General features: G+C 30.5%; 1 protein-coding gene and 1 pseudogene across 2 annotated transcripts; one reads left to right on the top strand and one right to left on the bottom strand.

The window, feature by feature from the left end:
• Nucleotides 1-432: 432 nt before the first annotated feature.
• On the bottom strand, nt 433-4,505 carry LOC143590623 (beta-D-xylosidase 1-like; annotated as a pseudogene). Its single transcript, XR_013145505.1, has 5 exons — nt 4,230-4,505; nt 2,321-2,588; nt 1,883-2,227; nt 1,395-1,807; nt 433-1,294 (listed from the first exon to the last, which is right to left on the bottom strand). The product of XR_013145505.1 is annotated as a beta-D-xylosidase 1-like (transcript).
• A 16,628-nt stretch (nt 4,506-21,133) lies between these two features.
• Nucleotides 21,134-22,294, top strand: LOC143590624 (protein FAR-RED IMPAIRED RESPONSE 1-like). The gene is made up of 3 exons (XM_077071047.1): nt 21,134-21,436; nt 21,582-21,593; nt 21,686-22,294. Exons 1-3 carry the CDS (start codon nt 21,134-21,136, stop codon nt 22,292-22,294), a joined length of 924 nt encoding a protein of 307 aa, XP_076927162.1.
• Nucleotides 22,295-23,996: the final 1,702 nt, after the last annotated feature.

Here is a 23,996-nt window from a genome sequence, read left to right as displayed (position 1 = left end):
TAAAAAATTATTAAGAAGCAAGTCTATCACTATCACATATTATATACAATCCAGACATGTTCCTTCTTGTTTGAACAAAAAAAATTGAATTTATGAGTACTAAAATGCCCCTTATGTGAAGAGCATGTGAGCATATTTAGTTTTTTAACTAAAGAAAAGGTAACTGGATTAAGACCAGAAATCAAAATAGTTATAGAACTAAAATCTTAGAAGCTAATTTGTTAAAAGATTTTTTTGGGTGGGACTGAATGGGTTAAACAGATCAAACCACAAGGATCAAAACTGTTATTTACTATAACTTTCTTTTATGTATGCTTGTTTTACATATCCAAGTTTATAAGTAACTACCTATTGTTTCATAGATGATACATAAGTTAGTAAAATGCTTTTATTAAAATCTGTTCTTTCTATAATCAAAAGTACACAGGGAGAGATAATAAAATCAAGAATTCATTAAAATGTATGCTTATTCACATTTTTCCAATGTAAATTACACTTATGAAACACACCAATCAACAACTTCAAATTTATAGGGCTACAGTCCCTTGATAGTTTTCTTTTTAATTACAAGAAAACTAAAATCCACTACTAGACACCCCATTTACAGTTACTATTTTTTTTTACTCGGGTAAAAGTAGGATGGTAGAAATGCAACTTTTAATAGTAAAAGGTCTAATATAAAATTATCAATATCAATACTTGATTTCTTCAATTGTTGGTTTGATGGCTAAAGAATGTTTGAGATCACCAATGTGAAGAGTGTGTTCACCCATAGGAACCCTTCGGATTCCAAATTGGTCAACCACACTCAAATGTTTGCACACATGAAGGTCAAGTGCAACCCGTTGGAGCCCACCGGCCGCCACGTGGACCTTTTGGAAGGCCACCAATTGTTTGTGGGTGGCCCATTTACCTTCTGGTGGACTCGAGAACACCATCACGGTGTGAGTTCCGTCCATGGTTCCAGTATTCTCCACGTCGATATGTAGTCCCGTGGAGAGGGTGGAGCATTTGGTATGTGATACTCGCACCCCGTTGGTTAGAGTTGTTGAATTGTTGTTTTCGAGGTGGATTGATAGCATGGGAACCGAGAGTGTCGTTGGGGCTTGAGCTATTGAATGTCGGAAAGTTGTGTAACTTAGACCGTGCCCGAATGGATAGACCACGGGCCCTTTGTAGAAACGATAGGTCCGGCCTGGGTAGTTGTGGGCCGGATCTGCTCTCATTCCCATATTTGTCATTGGTACTTTAGCCAAGTACTCTTGTGGGTACCATGTCATGGGTAATCTTCCACCTACAACAAAAAAAATGTCATGTGCATATTAGTTAGGTTCATTGGGCTTTATGAGGCCTAATAATGTATCTAAGCCCAAGTTTCAAAGGTTTGTAGTAACCTGGATTAGTTGTTCCAAACAAGATATCAGCAATAGCGGTTCCACCGGATTGACCCGGATACCCGGCCCAAATTATAGCCGTAACTCGAGGGTCTCTTTTCGCGAAAGTGACGTCAACGGGACCACCGGACATAATGACGAGCACACACGGGCCTCTTGAGGACTTTGCAACTCTAGATATTAACTCTTGTTGATGTCCGGTCAAGAGTATGTTGGCCCGATCTCTTGCTTCGGCTTCAATAGATTGATCAAGGCCCATAACTAACACGGTTGCATCGGCTTGTCGGGCAGCTACTTCAGCAGGCCGATTAATTGGTTACCTCTACAACTCACATCACTACACCCTGCTTGATGAATCGTCTTAACGTATCTAGCAATACCTTGTAACGGTGTTGTATACCCGCAAGCGATACCTATATATCCAAAATAGATTAGATTTTTTTTCCTTTTAAAAAATGGACTTTTAACTATAATACAATTATACATACCAGCATAGTTGCCTATCATAGTGGCAGTGACATCAGAATTGGGCCCAATAACAGCAACGGTACGATGACGAATGGTTGACAATGGTGGGCCATGCCCATGATTGTCTAGAAGAACTATGCCTTGTCGGGCCGCTTCAAGGGCAAGTTGGTTACTCGACCCTAAACACACATCTGATATTTTTAAGTTACCGTAAGGTTGTCTCGGCCCATCAAACATGCCCAAACGCATTTGAACCGCAATGGTGTTGGCCAAGGCGCCATCAACGTCAACCTCTTTTAGTTTCCCTTGTTTGATAGCTCCCTCGGTGTAAACCGCCAAATGCAGGCCACAGTCCAAATCAAGGCCTAGAAAGAAAAATAAAGTACATATAAACACAACCCATAATAAAACAAAATAAAATAAAATAAAATAAGATTATTAAACAGTTTGACCCGAACCTGCTTTGATGCTTTGTGCGGCTGCATCTTCTGGTGTAGCCGTGTAATGTTGACTAGTATACATAACCCCAACCGAATCACAATCAGACACAATGTACCCGTTGAGGCGCCAAGCCCCACGAATCGTGTTCTTGAGGAGGTTTGGGTCGGCACAAGTAGGCTTCCCGTTGACTTGATTGTACGAACACATCACACTTGCAACTTTACCTTCTAAAACACAAGCTTTGAATTGTACATTGTATGTGTCCTCTAAATCTTGTCTACTCACCTGCATAAAAGGACATTCCATCAATTAGCCTTTTTATCTTTCAAGACGAAAATATTATGACTTTCGTCTTTGACTTTGTTAAACGACGCATTTAACATAGTCAAACACAATAACATTACTTCTCCAAACATTTACTGCTAGGGAAAGTTAAACGATCCGCCCGAGAATTGGGTATGGGCCGGTACGGTTAAAGGTGAACATTTTTTTTTCATTCTTTTTTAAAAATCTTATTACTTGTTTATTTATTACTTTAGACCCTGTATTTTGCTTTTTTTCTCATTGAAATAGAAGGCCGACAAGCAACAAACTGCGCTGATAGCCAGTTAAATCTTCATATATTTTTTTTTATGAAATATTCCTTGTTAAACTAACAGTGAGACATTTCGCTAGGAAAGAGTAACTTGAAAGTTGGATTTTTAGTTTCATTATATAAAAAGAGGTATTTTTAGTGACAAATGCCACTTTTGTGACAGAATGCGGACAAAGGTGGCATTATCAACTAGGTGTAATTTTAGCAATAATATATACCATCTATTGAAATAAAGTTAGAAAATATATGCCTTCTTAGCTTTGGAGATGTTCAATCATGTGTTTTTAGCAAAGGTTTTACTTTTTCTTTTTTTTTAAAATAAAGTTCATATTTTCTTTATAAATTATAAAATAATCTTTTTCCATAAGTATTAAGTAGTGTTTTTAGAGCCAAAGCAGATCAATAGGTCGGATCAAAAACTATACACATAACTGATCCGGTTGTGTGTATTTAAACTACTTTATCTGAGCCGTTAGTGATAGTTTTATTGTTTTCAGGGCCGTCTTTGAGGCATGGCAGGGTAGTCGACGGCCACATGCCCGACACCCCGCTAGGCCCGAAATTTTTTTTTTTCAAAAAAAAAATATATATGTATTTTTATCAAAAACATGTGTATAATCAATGTTTCAACACAATTACATAACCACTAGCTTGGTCTAATGGTTAAGGGGTATGACATCTAACCAAAAGGTTGGATTCTAGTCTTATTTGAGACAATTTTAAGCTTATTTTTATAAAAAAGTTTTTTACACAACTTAAATCATAATCAAATAAGCTCATTTATAATTAAATTGTTTAAACCCAACAAAATGTTTTTTTTACTTAAGGCATAAAAAAAAGTTCGCCCTTGGCCCAAAAAAATTTTCGTCTTTTTGGAGCCGGCCCTGATTGTTTTAAACTATATTTTGTTTTATTGTTTTAAACTATATATTTGTTATTAAATTTTTCATACTTTATTAATATTGTAAATGTATTTTATAAGGTTATACTTAGTTTTATGTTCGTTCTATACTTGGTTTTTAAAATCCGGTTTTAGTGTGGTCCAACTAAAGTCCGGTTATAAAAAGTTAGCATATAAGTCCATAACATCTTTTCTTCTTTTAATTTAAATACTTTAATATTGTTTGAATAATGATAAATTTCACCAGGCCAACTATGAGCCTTTTTTGTTTATATAATAAAAATGATGCATTTTTGTTTCAAATTTCATATATATTTTTTCGTAGTCTATACCGTTCCTCTTATTAACTGCATGATGGTCTTGGTGAGACCATACAAAAAGTGTGTTATAAATGATGCATCTATAAGTAAATATTAATATTATAAATTACCTTGGCATTAAAGTGAAAACGATCAACACCATTCCAATTATCAAGGTCATACGCGGTATAGTGTTTACAACAAGCTGCAACCTTTAATCTATCGCCCGCATTGCCTTGAAGTCCTCTAACATATCTAACAGCATATCGAGCGGCCAATGCTGGATCTTTTTCCAGGTGTTTCTTGACCCCGGCCCCATCTAGGATCCCGGAAAATATTCACATTTGGGCTCCAAAATGTTAACCCTGCCTTTCCTCCATTGTACATAGCACGTGCTTCACTTGACACCACCTAAAATTTGTTTTAGACCGAAATAAATAATTACACTTTTTATAATGTGATTTCAAATGAGATATATGTATCACTCATGATAAGTTAATTATATGTTTTCAAAGCCAAAGAATTTCAAATCTAAATCAACTTTCGCTAGTTTGGTGTGAAGTACAATTAAGTTAGTTATTAAAGACAAAAGAGTCATCATAATTGAAATATAAAATAAGTATTTGAAGATGGGTTATAACTTATACTTATTATAGTAAAAGATGCCCCACAAATCCACAATTAAGTTATGGGCCAAAATAAATGGTCCATTGGTGTCAAAACTCAAAAAAATATAAAAAGTATAGGCCATAAACATGCCAAAAAACCACTTGTTCTGATATGCTATATATATATTTTTTTTAAAAAGAAAGGGGAACATGACAGCTTGTACCAAAGATATCCACAAACTACAACTTGTACCTTATGCATTAAGGTTGCTATCATGAATATTAGGCCCACATGTCATAGTAAGCTGTTTTGTGATGTGATACCTAGACGTAACTAAAGTCTAAAGACAATCAATGTTTTGCATGGAGAGTTGTAACTTATGAAGTTACAAGTGTACTGACAAAATAATATCGGAAAACATAAATGTGGTTCTAGTTCTGGCTATTGCCATTGGGCGTCAACACAAATGCACCATGAAAAGTGAATCACTAAAATGGAAATGTTTGTTGCAACTTGCAATTCTATCAAGATCAAGTTAAATTTTATCTCCTTTTGTTCTACAAGATATATAGACAGCCCCCGTTATCATTCCAAGGTAACAAGTTTGGTTATCCGAACGTAAAGAACCGAATAGAACTTCACTTATTAAATAAAAAAATTATTTAACTATGTAAACGAACGAACATGATGCGTCTCATTCGTTCATTTGCACTTGTGAACGTTCTTTAATTTTTTTCATTTAAGTTCATTTGTTTACATACTTATTTAAGTTTATTTATTATTAACTGACTCGTCATCATCAGCCCATCACCCAAACCAAATTTTCGAATGAAGCTTTGGGTAATCGACTAACGAAGTGAAAGGACTAACAAAAGCACATCTGTCATCGTTCATTTATATTCGTTTTTTACGTTTGTTTACAATATAGAAAAACATTAGCATATTTATTTTCTTAGTAAATAAACATAACAAGAATATATGTTTGATTTTAGATATCATGTTGGTTTGTTTGATTAATCAAAGTTAAAAAAATGAACATGAACAAGTCCCCTTCATATTAATCCGAGTCGTTTACATGCCTATATGACCCTTCTGTACCAATATTTAATACTCTAAATATAAGAGCATCTACAACACAAAACCTCTACAAACCGCCACATCAGATTTCAAACTTTTCTCAAAAATCTCACTTTATTCTACAACAACAAACCTCCACAAACTCATCCTATAATATTAAAATAATAATATATATAGATACATGTTATATATATGTGTGTGGTTGAAAGAGTGATCCCCCACTTTTTGCCACCTATGAGTTTGGATGAAGTTTGTAGTCACAAACTTTATGAAACAAACTTGTAGTCCGCAATAAAAACAATAAAAACGAAATGAAACCGAAAAAACTGACTAAAACAAAGCAACACTGAAACCGAAAAAACCAAAAACTCAAAACCGAAATCATTGAAATCAAGCAAATACCGAAACCGACCGAAATGAAAAAAAAACAAAACAAAACCGAACCGAAAACCCCCCCTCCCCCGAAAAACTCGAACCTAAAACCGGTAAAAAGCGCTTTTTTTAATGAACGAGGATGATGGGGGAAACATTTTAGTAATTTTACATTTTGCGTTTTTTATTTATATTTTGAGTTATTATTTTTTTAATATTTTTTTTGAATATTTATTTAAGGGATTTTTAAAACCCTTTGTATGTCAACCTTCACTTGGGTCAAGATGAGTTAGTTTTACCCGTCTTAACACATATCCATCTTAACACTCTATTTTAAAAATTCATCCTGACCCATACTCATCCTGACTCATCACCCAAATTCAACCTAACCCACTCCCATTGCCACCTCTAGTTAGAACTATTTTCATAATATTGACTGATGTTTATGTTTATTACCACAACAGTAAATTATTGTAAGAAAAAAGAAATAAAATCAATCATTAAAATTTTTATCTATAATATCATATTTTCTGATATTTATACTGCATAAATAAAAATATGTAATATGGATTGAGAGTCATCAAACTACTTTTTCATGCATTACCCACTAACTCAATGGATGTTTGATGTTGTTGTACCGTATGCAAAGTAAAATGTACAGTTAATGAATACTACACTTTTGTTATATAACCAAGATGAAACGATGTCATCGATTAATCTATTTTATTAATCGACCGATTTCCGGTAACCGTTCGGTTTATTTGCTTAATTTTCGGTTTTCGTTTCAATTAATTTTGATTAATAATCAAAATTAAAATTAAGCTAAACTTTTTGCTTAGAAACACATAAAATAGAGGTGTAAATATGGAGGTGTGCAAATCATGAAATACATGACAATGTTGGTAAAAAAAACTAGAACTATATGAAAATATGAGTTGTTCGGTTCGATTTGGTTAATTAAGGCTAACTTAGAGTAAAAAAATACGATAACCGATTTTTGGTTTTATCAACTTTTTAGTTTTGGTTAATAATTCGGTAATTATTCACTCAAGTGACGGTGTGGCACATATGTTTATCGATAATGAAGTGATTTGTGTATAGTATCAGGGACAAATACCCAAAGGGAAAATTCCCAAAACAAGCATTTGTGAAAACGTTTTTCATGTTTTAGGTATCATTTACAAGAAATTCCTAAAATAGGTATTATAAACTAGTCGTGACGAGTAGTTTTATAGCCAATTAGAACTCGACATATGTCTTTAAACTAGTCGTAACGAGCAGGTTTACTAATTATTTACTCGTCACGACTAAATAAGTTTTATGCCTCGTAACTCGTAATCAACGCCCACGAGTAAATAAGAAGTCCTTTAGTCGCAAGGAGTAGATTTTAAAACTTTTCGAGACACGAGTAAGTTATCAAACTAACCACGACGAGGTGTTTGTTTACCAAATACATCGAACCAATTAGTTTTACAAAATAATAACTGGAATTGTTAGTTTGAAAGGTCAAATAGTCGTTACGAGTAGATATTGGTCAATGCCTAGTTTACCTTCCCGATACGCTTATTTCATTAGTAATTAACTCGTCGCGATTAGTTTACCTGGTTTACATTACCAACACGAGTAGTTAACTCGTCAGGACTAGTTTACGTTCCCAGTACGAGTAATTAATTAGTAATTAACTCGTCGTGGTTAGTTTACCTGATTTACATTACCACTACGAGCAGTTTATCTGTAGTTAATTAGTAATTAGCTCGTCGGGATTAGTTAACTGATTTACATTGCCTATACGAGTAGTTTATATGTAGTTAACACTTCATGACTAGTTTACTTGGTTTATATTCCCAATACGAGTAGTTTATTAGCAGTTAACTCGTCGCAACTAGTTTAACGTTACGATCTACTCGTTGCGACTCATTTTAGCGGTTAGGGTGTGTCCTAGAAAATCACTACCAGTGGGTTAGGGTTTTTGCTAGAGTTCGGCATTTAAATTTGATTATTATGTATTCAAAATTCGTGTATTAAATTTGTATTCAAGTATAATTGTCATGTAATTTAGAGAAGTCAACTTTATTTCCAAACATTAGATAAATGTAATGATTTAAAATTTTATTAGTAATTAAATTACCAGTTTAATTTAATAAATTTTTTTATACTATTTTATTTGTAAGTATAATATAAACCATTTATTAGACTAAAATAATTAAAAAATGATACAACTTTAAAAATAAAATAGAACGGAACCAATAATATATATAGAATTCAATCCCGTGTTAGATGATATAAAAATAAGGGTGACAAATTATATATATAGGTTTAATATATGTTAATAATCGTATATATAGAATTCAACCAAAAATGAACTCCAAGTCACTGTGATTTTAAATGGGGTAAATGTCACTTACAATCAGATAGTAACAAATTATATATAGATTTAATATAAGTTAATATTTCAATAAAAAACAGTGTCTACATCGATATAAAACACAATCGGGCAACAAATACCAAAGTTAAATTTTATACACTCTATTTTAAGCATGCATGTAGGCCTAAGTTATAAACCGGAATCTATATCATCTTTTATTTACAACTAATATTTTTCCCGGCGTGTTGCGCCAGGCAGGTTAGTAAATCTCGGACGGTGATAAAACTCTAGTTAGCCCCAAGCATTGAGCCGATAAGTCGATGCGAATTCGGTCGGTTTCTTTGACGTGTGTTATTGTGCCGGAATTAAAACACATATAAAACAAAAAAGTATAAAGTTGAGGTGGACCAATAGGGTGCGTCAGTCGGTAAAACTCGAGCGTTGATAAAACTGATCGTTGTTGATCCCGGAACTAAAACAAAAGAAAACACAAAATAATTTACCTCCGCTCGGTTTTTGTTACGATGACTGGATTAAAGAAACAAAAACAAACTTTTCGGACTAGTCTAGTGTCGCCAAGTGGCCCAATAAGACACTTGCGGCACCAAACTTTCTATTTGTTATATATAATAATTCACGTAAATCCAGTGGCGGAGACACATAACTCACCGGGTTCAGCCGAACCTGGTCCATTTTCGGTTTTATATATAACTTATAGGTACAACAAACTCATTCTTTTTCAGCGAGCGAACCCAGTGTCGCAAAATCTCCGCAAACATTTCACCGTTTGCCGGTGAGAAAACAAAAACTTGAATTTTAGAGAGAGAACGATGTCATTTTCTACAGCTAGCATGTTGTCGTTTTTTGTGATATTTTGTGTACATGTCATTTAATTTTAGAGCATCCATGTAAACTTTTTTTATTTAATATGACTGTATATTTTATTTTAATGGTGATGATGCACTTTCGTTATATGGTTATATTGCGCTTTTTTATTTGGCCGAATGACTGACCCGACCCATCCAGGCTCAAAAACTTTCACGTTAGAAAAAAATCGAAGACCGAAAAATATCGAACCCGTAGAAAAATATTTCTGACTCCGCCAATGTGTAAATCAAAACATCTAGAACTCTTAAAACAATAAATTTCAAAGGATTCTTTAATAATGTTTATAAAACAGTTATTGATTTCACTCCAGTTATTTGTTAGAAAACAGAAGTACATGCTTATGCAAACCTTTTCGAATTTGTTTGTAGGTATTTCTTTTTGAATGGTGCACATGGGCTTTGGTAAATTGCATAATGATGAATAAACCATTTCACCAAAATATGATAAGCAAAATTATTAGCTTTTGGCTCTTTATGCATAAAGGTACTTTCATGTGCTATCATCGTTCTATCTTCAAATTTTTAAATATATATATATATATATATATCCTATGTAGTATATGGGGATGGATCTTGCGAGAAGTGAATGTGTAACTCCATTAATCCTTAATTTCACTTGCTTTCTTATGATGTTACCTACATGTATGTAGGTTGGTTGTATTTATGTCTTAGCTACACACATTCAAACCTACCTACACACATATACATGCGTAACTACACACATTTAAACCTACATACACACATACAAACGTACCGAGCCACATTCAAACCTACATATCTACACACATACAAACATAAACAAAAATACGTACATACGCACCTACACAATAAGAAAATGAGTGAAATTAGGGATTAATGGAGTTACACCTTCACTTCTGCATTTCTCGCTGTAAAAACACTTCTGAAATGATAAAATACATACATATATATATATATATATATATATACAAACGGGTTAAATAAAAAGACACAGTTTTGTGGGAAGAGTAGAAATAACATAAAATTTAGAGTTAAGAAACTATTTAGCCTAAATCCTAGATCCTAGAAAACTATTTGCTATTTTAAAAACTATTAATCTCAACCACTAGATCATAGATCTAAGGGTTTATATTTATTCTTATTCTTCATAGAAAACTATTTCTTTATATTATAACACACACACATATATATATATATATATAGAGAGAGAGAGAAAAGAGTTCAAATAAAAAACAATTGTTTTGTGAGAAGTGTGAGAAGATTTTAAAATAAAATACACCACTTAAATAGGACACTATAACATGTAAATTGGAAATTATACAACTTTTAGAAATTACCAATCCCAACCACTAGATCCTAGATCCAAGGGTGTACATCTATTCTTATGTTTCTCACGAAACTATTATTTTTTACATTAACCCTACCTTATATATATATATATATATATATATATATATATATGGGTAGGATCCAGAGATAACTCATCTTAAATATAGAACTAGTAAAAAATTATTTTTAACTACTTTTTAAAAAATATTTTGTGATTTTTTTCTATCCTCCTTCTAATAAGATGATATTGTTACTAAGAAAAACCCTTATAACTTGTCGGTGTAGTGCATATGTGCAATAATGCCAATTGCATATATACAATAGTGTTTTATTGCATATAATACAACACAATTGCATTATACAATACCCACTATTGAATATATGCAAATACAACACTAATAATTGTATCACAACACATTATCGCATATATGTAATACAACAACAATGCACATATGCACTCTATCGATTTTTGTTTGTTTTTGTATATAATATAACAATATTGCACATATAAAATACAAACAATTTCATATAGGCTAATCAACACTATTGCAAATATAAAAATACACACTAGTGAACATATGTATTAAGAAAAAGTCGATGTATTGCATATATGCATTACAACGAGTTTTTTTTATATATTTTTAATTTTTATATTTGTTTGTGATAAAAAATAACAACATATAAGAAGGATGAAAGAAAAAAGATTTAATATTTTTTAATTAAATTAAATATACTTCATTATTAGTTCTCTAATAATATTTCTAAATAGGAGTTCTCTCTTGATCATTTCCCTATATATATATATATATATATACATATATATATGATAGAGATATCGTACGATAATGGCTTAATGTACGAGATTTACGCGATAATCTCAAAGGCAAAAATACTAAAACGCTCAAAAAACACTCACCCAAACCCTAAACGCTCGGCCAAAAACCTAAAACGCTCAAAACGGTTTTCGTGAAAAAAGTGAAAAACTGATCGATTAACCATCTAAAACTGTTTTTTTTCAGTTAACCAATAATTAATTGGATATGTATTTACGATTCCGAGATGTTGGGATATGATTTAATTGATCGATTTCGTGAAAAAATGAATTCGTGTACCTATTGTACGTTAAGGTATTATTGTATTGGATTTTTTCCTTATATATATATATATAGTGGATGGTTCAAGAGAGAAATAATATTACTGCAAGAAATGCGAGAAATTAATATGGGCCACTAGTTTTGTTTTAAGTTTTAAATGCTTAAAGCTAAATAAAGAAAGTATTAATCATTATCTTTCTTCAATTAATATAACTAATAAACCATAATACTTATCTAATTAATTAATATAATTAATTAAATTATTATAATTGGAAAATATTAAGAACTCATTTATTTTTATAACTTATTTTTTGTGTCTTGAATTTTTATCCTACACAAGTATAATTTATTCATACATTAAAATTTCTTTACATTCAAAACTAATTTCTTCCAACTCAATATATTAATATCCATCAACACATACTTACATTATAATGAATAATACCAAAAAACTATATTACATGTGTTTGTATTATATATCAACAAGAAATATACAACATACACAAAAACGTATAATTTACACTTGTTCTAAGAATAAGACAACATATAACCTACACACGAAAGACATATAACCTGCACACAAAATTCATCATCAAATAAAATACACACGCACAGGAAAACATATAACCTACACACGAAAATTTTATCTTACACAGATACAATTTATTCATACATTAATTTCTTTTTATTCAAAACCAATTTCTTCAAACTCAACATATCAATATCCATCAACACGTAGCTACATTGTGATGAACAATACAAAATCTATCTTACACATGTTTGCATTAAATGTCAATAAAAATATACAACCTACACAAAAACATATAACTTACACTTGTTCTAAGAATAAGAAAACATATAATCTACATACGAAGAACATATAACCTACGCATGTGTAGGATATGTGTATCTTTGTGTAGTTTATATGATTGTTGATGTCAAATTACATATGTAGGTTGTATGCTTTTTGTATGTTGTATGTTTTTTTGCTCAAAACAAGTGTATGTTATATAACTTTGTGTAGGTTGTATATTTATTGTTAAATTTAATGGACACATTTGTATGATATTTTTTTATCTTACACAAATACAATTTTGAAAACATATAACCTACACACGAAAATTTTATCTTACACAAATACAATTTATTCATACATTAATTTCTTTTTATTCAAAACCAATTTCTTCAAACTCAACATATCAATATCCATCAACACGTAGTTACATTGTGATGAATAATACAAAAATCTATCTTACACATGTTTGCATTAAATGTCAATAAAAATATACAACCTACACAAAAACATATAACTTACACTTGTTCTAAGAATAAGAAAACATATAACCTACATACGAAAAACATATAACCTACGCATGTGTAGGATATGTGTATCTTTGTATAATTTATATGATTCTTGATGTCAAATTACATATGTAGGTTGCATGCTTTTTGTATGTTTTATGTTTTTTTTGCTCAAAACAAGTGTGTGTTATATAACTTTGTGTAGGTTGTATATTTATTGTTAAATTTAATGGACACATTTGTATGACATTTTTTTATTATTATTTATGACAATAATTTTTATAGGCATACCAATTGAAAAAAATATATATATTATGTTTTGATATTTAGTGTTAAAAAACACGTTGATATATGCTAATAAATTGAGTGAAAATTATTTTTTTAATATAAAGAAATAATATTATATGAATAAATTGTATTTATGTTGAGTAAAATGAAAAATGTGCAAATAAAAAATAAAACTAAAGTAGTGTTTTAATCTTTTTAATTATGATAGTTAAATTAGTTAGATATATATATATATATATATATATATATTAGTTAAAGAGAAATTTATTATGGTTATATTAGTTGTATTAATTAGAGAGAAAGTGCATTTATTGTTGCATTTATATTTTTTTTATTTATTTTTAAATATTTAAAACCTAATATAAAAGTAGTGGCTCATATTCATTTCTCGCATTTCTCGTACTAATATCATTTCTCTCTTGAACTTAAACATGTGTATATATATGTGTGTGTGTGTGTATATATATATATATGGGAGTGTTATCCTAAAAATAGGTAGTTTCATAGGAAGACTAGGAATAAATCATAGTCATTGGATCATGTTAACCAATTGTTGAGATTTAAAATTACTAATAACCGACATAGTTTCTTACAATTACTCTTTCACCATTATAACCGACATAGTTTTCTTGAATTGTTCTTTCACCATAATGTGTAATGCCAAATGTCAAAAATTTGTTGGTTCTTACCATTCCTAGGAATTTCCTTATTTTTATTTGAACCCTTATATATATATATATATATGATTAAGTTCAGGAGAGAAATCAAGTTATTGCGAGAAGTATGATAAATCAATTAAGCCAATCAGATTTTTTCTTTTCTTTTCTCTTTTAATTAAATATAGGGGTTGAATGGTAAAACTTTCTATCTAGTTTATATGAAAACTACTGATTGAGCAGATCTAACTATGGAAACTCTGGACCCTCTTTTTTTACATTGGGTCAACACTATCAATAACCACTATCCCCATACTTTTATAATTAAAACATATAAAAAATTAATGGTCAACTGATTTGACAATACATTATGCGAACCATCCTACATTATACATACAATACAATCCTACACATCCTACATTATACAGATAATACCATCCTACACTGCGGATTTAACAATAACTTGCGCATCTTAAACATCCTACAAAACATACACAATGATACACTTCAGATCCAATATTCACATACACATCCTACAAAATATACAGAATCCTACACTGCAGTCTGCAGATCCAATATTAACATTAACCTACACATCCTAAACATCCTACAAAACATACACAACCTACATACAATACATATAACACACACATATCCTACAATGCTATACACTATCATATAATACCATTACACAAAATATACAAACTCAATAAAGCCATACATTATCATTTCACATCCTACACTGTCATACACAGAAAATTCACATTTCAAAGCAACCATACACATTATACACAAATTATAAACATCCTATACTGCCTTAACTTTCCCTATAGTAACACGTTTGATTACCATAAAACATCATAAAATAGGTATTATTTTAATACAACTACACTAACATATCTAAACTATGTAGGGTTATCATGTGAGTGTTTGTTTGTTTATAAGTTATAGTTTGTAAGGACGTTTAGACACTTGACAATATAAAAAGTTAACTTACTAAAACCGTGCAACCGCGAAACAAACAATACAATGATCCGCTACCTTGCTTTTCTTCAAGCTCAACATTCAACAACATTGAAACTAATGTTCATATTATGTAGCAAGCTTTCAAACACACCTCATATGCCTAATCAACCTTTCCTTGTAAAAAAATAACCTTCCTACTCACAACATATTTCATAAGTCGACACATACATCTTAACATTTTTCTATACCTAATATACATGAACAACTACATTAACTGAAGATTGAAATTTTACAATTAAAAACATAGTTATTCCTACATTTGATTCTTCATAACTAGAATATAAGTTTGGAAATCACTATTATGAACACAAAACCAAACCAAAAACATATTTTAACCAACAACAATATGCTACACGAACCATCTCGATTTCAATATCAATATGATAACCGATGTACACATAGATGAATTTGCATGTTAGAACTTCTAGTAAAACATCCATAATTAAAATAAGTTGAATTGATAAAAAAACATAAAACTAACCTCCACAACCCGTCACGTGCTACACACTGACACAAACACAAATTAGGGTTTAATCAAGAAGCGTCTCCATTATATACAAACTCATGAATCATAACCAAAATCAACAATGAGTTTAGGAATCCATAGCCAATTTGTAAATATATTGAGTTGATTTTGTTCTTTTAATGTGTTTTGGAACCAGAGATGATGCCAATGCGTGAAGAAAGGAAACATACTATAAATGAGTTTCTTAGTTAATGCAGATGAAATTACTACCCTACCCTTTTTTAATTAAAAGTCATTAAAACCAGCTATCAATAATTACAAATCTGCCATAACTTATGTAGACCCTTGATCATTTTAATCAATGGTTATCGCATTAAAATGACTTCTATCCTGAACCATTATATATGTATATATATATGATCAGATCATGTCTAAAAAAGCCCAAAAAAATCATAAAACACAAAAAGCGCAAAAATGAAAAATGTAAAGAAAACCAAAATTCTTATTTATCATCCCGGTTTTATAAAAAAGACGTCTCGGTTTAGCTAAATTACACACACACACACACGCATATATATATATATATATTTAATATGTACATATATGTACATACATGTTTTTTATACACATATGTACAATCTAAGGTAAATGATAATGTACATGTGTACATTACGTAACTAAAGATTAAATGAAATTATACACATGTGTATAATACATTTTTTTTATTATGAAATCGTAATGAAATATAAGAATTTGGTTTTTATTACTTTCTTAATTTTTTTTTATTTTATAGTTTTTTTAAAGGTTTAGTAGTTGTCTAAAATGGTTCTTAAAGTTCTCAATTTTTAAATGGTTCTTTTAGGATCTTTCTCTCTCTCTCTCTCTCTCTCTCTCTCTCTATATATATATATATATATATATATATATATATATATATGATTGATTTCTTTTGAGAACCACTTTAAGCTTTAAGAACTTGAAAGAACTCAACGTAACAATTTTTATTTTTTTTGAATTTTAATGTACAAAAAATTACAGTATTTTTCTGCACACCAAATCGACTTATTACACATGTGTAACTAACATTTAAACTTGTGTAATCATCAAAAAAACTTATTCTCTCTCCTGATTTATTTTTTAATAAAATTTAATCTCAGCCACATAGTTCATACCATTTAATTAAATGTGTGGTCCAGAATTAAGTTCTCAAAGTTCTTACAACTCATCAAGTTTTCAAAATATCTCCCTTATATATATATGTATATATATAGATAAATGATAGAATACGAAAATCCTTTATCGTACAATAGGTACGCGACATTCTGGAACGTCCATCTTCAATAACCATCCTAATCCTAAAATCACAATTACGCGAGCCGGCCTCCGTCAGTCTCTTCTCCCATCGATTCCGTCCACCTTCACCATCGCCGTTCAACGATTCCATCCACCTTCGCGACCACCATCTTCTTCCGACACAACCATCAATCGTTGCTCACATGTCAGTTGATAAAATTGCCCAATTGAAATTGAAATTGTTGAACTAACTGATCAATTAAAGTATGAAATGGTCCAATTAATCATCAATTTGAAGTTTCAATTAATCAGTTTTCAGTTTTGCAGAAAACCAGTTGCAGACGCTCCATATTTTGTTCATATGATCGAATCAATGATCAAATTAACGTCGATTGACGAGTGTTTGATGATTATGAGATTATATGAAGTGATTTCAGTGTTCAATTTCATGTTTACATGTATTTAACTTTTTTTTGTTAGTTTTAGAAGTTCTGAACACCCAGAACTTCTTAGAACTTCTAAACTTTGTCAGAACTTCTAAAATTTTTTTAACAACCTGAACTTTTTAGAATGTATTAGATTTTTTAAAGATGTTCATATTTTTAACACTCAGATCTTCTTTGAATGTATTAGAACGTGTAATGATGTTCTTTTTTTGTCACAACGTTTAAAGGTATTCAGTTTTGTTTCAGAACGTTTAAACATAATATTTTTATTGAACTTATAAACAACATTATTTAAAAATGTGTAAACAGAACGTATAAACTTTTTGTACTGAACTTTTAAAGTTTAATTGATTTTATTCTGAACGATTAAACAGAACGTATAATACGTTTAAATAGAACGTATAAACAGAACATATAAACTTAATGTTAATACGTTCAATGTCAAAACCCAGAATTCAAAACTCAAAATTGATCGTCGAATGCTTCAAATTGATGATTAATTGGATCAATTTCAAGGTTAATTGATCAATTAGGCTTATCAACAATTTCAATTTCAATTTCAATTGGAAATTGCTTAACTGACCTGTGACCGATGATGGTGACAGACGATGGTGGTGCTCATGACAGTAGAAGATGGCCGCGACGGTGGACTTTGACGGGTATGCGTTAAGTATTTTAGGTTAATTACAATTATGCCACTAAGCAATTTTAATTTCAATTAGAATCGGTGGTGCAGGAAGTCGCGTATGTAATGTACGATAAGCGATTATTGTATGTTAACTATCCTATATATATATATATGGGTGGGTTATAATAAAAAGAAATAGTTTCCTATGAAGAGTAAGAATAAATCTAAGTCCTTGGATCTATGATCTTGTGGTTAAGATTGATAGTTTTTAAACTACCAAATAGTTTCCTAAGGTCTATGATTTAGGCTACATAGTTTTCTAACTCTAAATTTTATGTCATTCTGACTCTTCCTACAAAACTGTGTCTTTTTATTTAAACCCGTTCTCTCTCTATCTCTCTATCTATCTATATATATATAGGATTAGGATCATGTGAGACCTATTTTGAAATTGAGAACTTTGAGAACCATTTTATACCACAAAAACACTCTTTTTAACAAAAAAAATAAAAAAAATTATAAAACAAAAAAAAACTCAAAAATAAAAAAAAGTAAAAAAAGAAAAATTCTTATTTTTCATCCTGGTTTAAAAAAATAAAAAAAATTGAAAAAAATATCGGTTTAACAAAATTATACACATATGTACAATTTAAGGTATATGATAATGTACATATATATACATTACGTAACTAGATATTAAATGAAATTATACACATGTGTATAATACACAGTTTTTTTTGTTTTTTTTAATTTTTTTTTTATTTTTTTATGAAACCGGAATTAAATAAGAATTTTGGTTTTTTTACTTTTTTTAAAATTTTTGTTATTTTTTGTTATATGATTTTTTAAAATATTTTTTTAGAGGTTTTTTTAGTGGTTCAAAATGGTTCTCAAAGTTCTCAATTTTCAAGTGGTTCTCTTACGATCCTTACCCTATATATATATATAGGGGAGGGTTATCCTAAATATAAGTAGTTTTCTAGGAAGACTAAGAATAAATCATAGCCATTGAATCATGTTAATCAATGTTGAGATTTAAAATTACGAATAACCGACATAGTTTCCTAGAATTGTTCTTTCACCATAATTTGTAATGCCAAATGTCAAAAATTTGTTGGTTCTTACCATTCTTAGGAAACTCCTTATTTTTATTTAAACCAATATATATATATATATATATATATATATATATATATATATATATATATATATATATCAGGATCATAAGAGAACTTTTTTGAAATTGAGAACCATTTTGGATCACAAAAAACCCAAAAATAAAAAAAATCATAAAATAAGAAAAAACATAAAAATGAAAAGAGTAAAAAAACAAAAATTCTTATTTTAACATCCCGGTTTCATAAAAAAACTCGGTTTAGCTAAATTATATACACATATGTATAATATATACATATATGTACATTTATATGTTTTTTATACATATATTTATAATTTAAGATAAATGATACTGTACATATGTGTATATTGCGTAACTAAAGATTAAATAAAATTATACATATGTATATAATACAACGATTTTTTTTATGAAACCGGGATGAAATATAAGAATTTTGGTTTTTTTACTTTTTAAAAAATTTTGTTATTTTTTGTTTTATGGTTTTTAAAAATTTTTTAAGGTGTTTTTAGTGGTCCAAAATGGTTCTCAAAGTTCTCAATTTGCAAAGGGTTCTCTTAGGATCCTTACCCTATATATATATATATATATATAGGATGAGTATCATTACAGAACTCTTAAATTATTTAAGAACTTGAAGGAACCATTGAAAACTAACGTTTTTTATAAAATTTTTGTATGTTAATGTTATTTGAGTGTAGTTTCATCATTTTGTATATCTATATTCATAATTACAGTTTTGAAAATTAGTTTTTATACATATCTATGTTTTATTTTACACATATGTAAATTTGTTAATAAATAATTTTTACACATATGTAAACTTGTGATTTATATATGTAATCAAAATTTTTTATATAAAATATGATAAAACTACTCTTAAATAATGTTAGTATATAAAAAAATTAAAAAAATGTTTGATTGTTTAGAGTTCCTAACAGTTCTTAACTTTTTTGAAGTTCTTAAATGATACCAACCCTATATATATATATATATATATAGAGAGAGAGAGAGAGAGAAAAGATGGAATACGAAAATCCTTATCGTACAAAACTGTACGCGACAACAACAAGCGTCCATCTACACTTAAGATTCAGTTGAAAGCAGTTGAGGAGATCCCGAGTTTTTTTAAGCGAGAAGGGTACGATTGTCTTTTTGATTCTTCATTTAAATTTGGTAATTCACGTATAAACGTTTACGATTCTGATATTTAGCTTAATCAAAATCAATTTCTTATTTTACGAAACAAAATTTTCACCAAAAACTATCAGTTGAGTTCACGAATCAGTTTTTTCAAGCTAAAATGGAAGACGATCGTGAATGTAAGTTTTTGCTGTTTTTGAATTAAGTCACTGTAGATAATTGATTAGTCTAGTTTGATTTTATGATGTTTCATAATATGAACGTATAATGAGTGTGTTAATATAACTGATTATAACGTTTTATAATATGAGCGTGTTACGATTAGGATTAGCGTAATAGTAATTCTGTATGTTAGTTCTCATGATTAGTCTAGTTTGATTTGTGAGTGTTTTACGAGCGTTTTCATATTAGCACTGCCTCTGTGTTTTGATGTTTCATAATACGAACGTATCATGAGCGTGTTACTATATCTGATTAACGCTTTATAATATGGGTGTCTTTTGAGCATGTTACTATTAGGATTGTTAAACTGGATTGATTATAATTTTGAGCGTGTGTTTAGCGTCTATGGATTACAATTTTTTTTTGATGGTTTGTGTAGATGAATCAAGTGTTTTGGTTGAAGGTGAAGGGGTTGATATCATTCCTGAAGTTGCTTCTTCTTAATCGTGTTTTAGGCTAGTTGAATAATGGGCGTTTGACAAGCGTTTAATGGCATTCGTCTTTTTGTTTTTGATGTTTTAACATGTGAGCGTTTATGAGCGTGACATGATTATATATTGTATCAACGAGCGTCTACACAAGCGTTTTAATATGTTTTTTTGTGTATCAGGTGGGGGCTGATTTATGTAACAACGAAGATTTTAAGAGTAGGCTATGTAACATTGTGTGGACCGATTCAATTAGTCCTTTAGAATTTGAGGAAAAATGGCAGGCTATAATGGTTGAGTTTGAGCTTGATAATAATAAATGGCTTACTGATATGTATAAAATCAGATTTGACTGGATACCTGCTTTTTATAGAGATGAACTTTTGTCTGGATTGATGCGTACAACATCAAGATCAGAGAGCGAAAACCATTTTTTTGGAAAAGCTACAAATTCTCAATTAACATTGGTTCGGTTTTTCAACCATTTTGATTTTTGTATGGAGATACAAAGATACAATGGCAGACAGTGTGATCATGATAGTAGGTACACGTATCCGCAGTTAGAAACCAGAAGTTATCTAGAAAGAGAAACGGTTAGAATATATACAAGAGCTATATTTAATGATCTTCAAGATAAAATGAATGAAATTGTTGGTGGTGTTTCACAATTCAGTTCATGTGAAGAAGAAGGAGGGTTTTTGATGTGTAAAATAATGGATTTTAATGCGTATGTTCCAGGTTTGTTTGGAGGTAATTATGAGCATTTATTAAGCGTTTTAGTTTTAAAGTTGTTTAAGATTAAGTTAAATAACAAGCGTTTAATAAGCGTTTTATTTTTTTAGGTTGTGTTTAAAAAGGACGGTGAGTTTGGTGAAGAGTCTATTGCAACATGCTCATGCAAAAGATTCGAACAATATGGTTTGTTGTGTCGTCATATTTTTTACGTCATGAATATGTATCAAGTAAAGAAATTCCCTAAAAGATATATAAATGATCGATGGAGGAAAGAGGCTGCAGTGAATATCAGAACAGTTCCAATGTCAGAGTTTGGGAATGATCAGAACATGAAGATAAAAGAAATTTCAAGAGAAATAAAGTATGCCGGTGAATACCTTATCAATAGTTATGTTGCAGATATTGATGAATTGATTAAAGTTAGAGATGAGATGAATTTGATGATTGAAAAAGCAGACTTAACTTGGTATGAAAGGGTACGTCCATCTAAAAGGGATAGATTTGCTGCTGTTTTAGGTTTTGAACAGCCATCAGAAGTTACTGTTCGTGTACCTACTGGAATAAGAAACAAGGGTCGTGGCTCGCACAAAAGAATTAAATCAAAGAAAGAGATAGCCATTAGTCGCTCTGGGAAGGGTTATAGGGAGTGTCAAATTTGTCACAAAACTGGCCACAACAGCCGAACTTGTAAAGCAATGCAGCAGCAACCCGTGTAAATGAATTCGTAGGAAGTTTAGTTTTTTTGCGTTTTAGGTTGTGTGTTTGGTAGGTACCTTTTGTTACACAAGCGTTTCACAAGTGTATGACAAAGAGTATGACAAATGTGATCGATTGTTTTAGATAGAAAAAGAGTTTTTTTTTGTGTTTTATGACGTGTGTTTCACAAACGTATAACAAGCGTATGACAAGCGTATATTAAGAGTATCACAAACGTATAACAAAAGATAAAAAGTTTATTTATTTATTTTTTTAATGGTTACACCCCATCATCATCAGACCCCATCATCAAACCCCATCAACCCAAACCCCATCAACCCCCACCGCTCCCTGTTTCTTGATCTTCTCACGCCCATCTTCCTTGAACTCCATGTTGGCTGACAAATTTGAAACCGTGTCAACCAAAGTACCATACACGGAGTTGTAGCATGTAGTCTGCTGCTTGAGGAACTCAGCAGTCTGTTCCTTGAACTCACTGTCTGGTAGTTGCATGAGTTCATTGTAGCATCAAGAGTTTTTGATTTCTCTTGAAGCACGTTGGCCTGTGAGTGTTGATGGGCGTTGAGAAACTTCTCGTCTTTTTGTTTCTCAAAATCAAGTTTTGCATTCACCATGTTTTTCACGGCTTTATCACTTGAAAACATTTTTTTGAGTTTTTTTGTGTGATATGATTAACAACAATGCATGTGAAATATATAGATATAATTGTGGGTAGTTGAGATATAGTTTATTTGCTCTATGTCATTTAATTTGATGTAGGCTATGATCATCACACAAACTGCATTTATTATATTTTAAGTGTGATACAAGCGTGATATATATATATATATATATATATATATATATATATTAATGTTTTTTGGTTGTTGACATAGTGTAATTTAATTTAAGTGATTTGATGTTGGCTATCATTACAAAAATATTTTTTCTTTGGACTTAAATTTTGGCAGATGAGTTGTAATAAATGTAATTTTGAGTTTTTGACAATACTAGATTAGAAATTAGTTTTTTTAACGAGATTAGATGGTTTAGCGTGTGAAAGCGCACACGAGCGTATAATGAGCGTCTCATACAAGAGTGTAATGAACTTTCACTCTTGGTATGTTGCGTCCGTGAGCTTGCACTTATGAGCGTTGTTCAAGCGTTTTGTCTTTTTATTATTATTTTTTTTTCACTATTTTTGGTCCATGACCCAGCAGTTGTTTGTTTTGTCCTTTTTTGTACTATTTGGTCCGTGATATTTTTCCTATATATATGTTATATTTTGTCACAGTTATATTCACCCTATCTCAAAATCAGTTATAATGGATGCCTCATCATCTTCATCATCTTTCAAGGAAGCGTTGAAGATGAAAATTGTTGAGCAGGTAGCCGCCGATAAAGCTTGTCGTGACAAGCTAACACATGAGTTTGTGATGCTTAATAATAACATGGATTACAAGGATGTTATTATAAACGTTCTTGTCAAAATGCCTGCCAGTGCTATCCGAGATCTTGCGGTTTTTTTTATGGTTGACATCGGGAAGAATGAGTTAGAACAGTTCAAAGATTTATCAAAGGCAATTCTTGAGCTAAACTGTTCAATTAAATTGAAGTTGGATTTTCTCAAATCACTATTAGAGTAGGAGGCAAGCGGGTGTTGTTTGAGAGTTTCATATGCATTTTGTAATGTTTTTTTAATCATGTACTCCGTAGTATTTT

Source organism: Bidens hawaiensis, unplaced genomic scaffold, assembly GCF_021521415.1.
Source record: "Bidens hawaiensis isolate Kalapana, Puna unplaced genomic scaffold, B.hawaiensis_p1.1 tig00038694_1, whole genome shotgun sequence".
In the NCBI taxonomy this organism is placed as follows: domain Eukaryota; kingdom Viridiplantae; phylum Streptophyta; class Magnoliopsida; order Asterales; family Asteraceae; genus Bidens; species Bidens hawaiensis.
The sequence above is the reverse complement of the archived record's forward strand: the minus strand, read 5'-3'. Positions and strand labels throughout refer to the sequence as shown.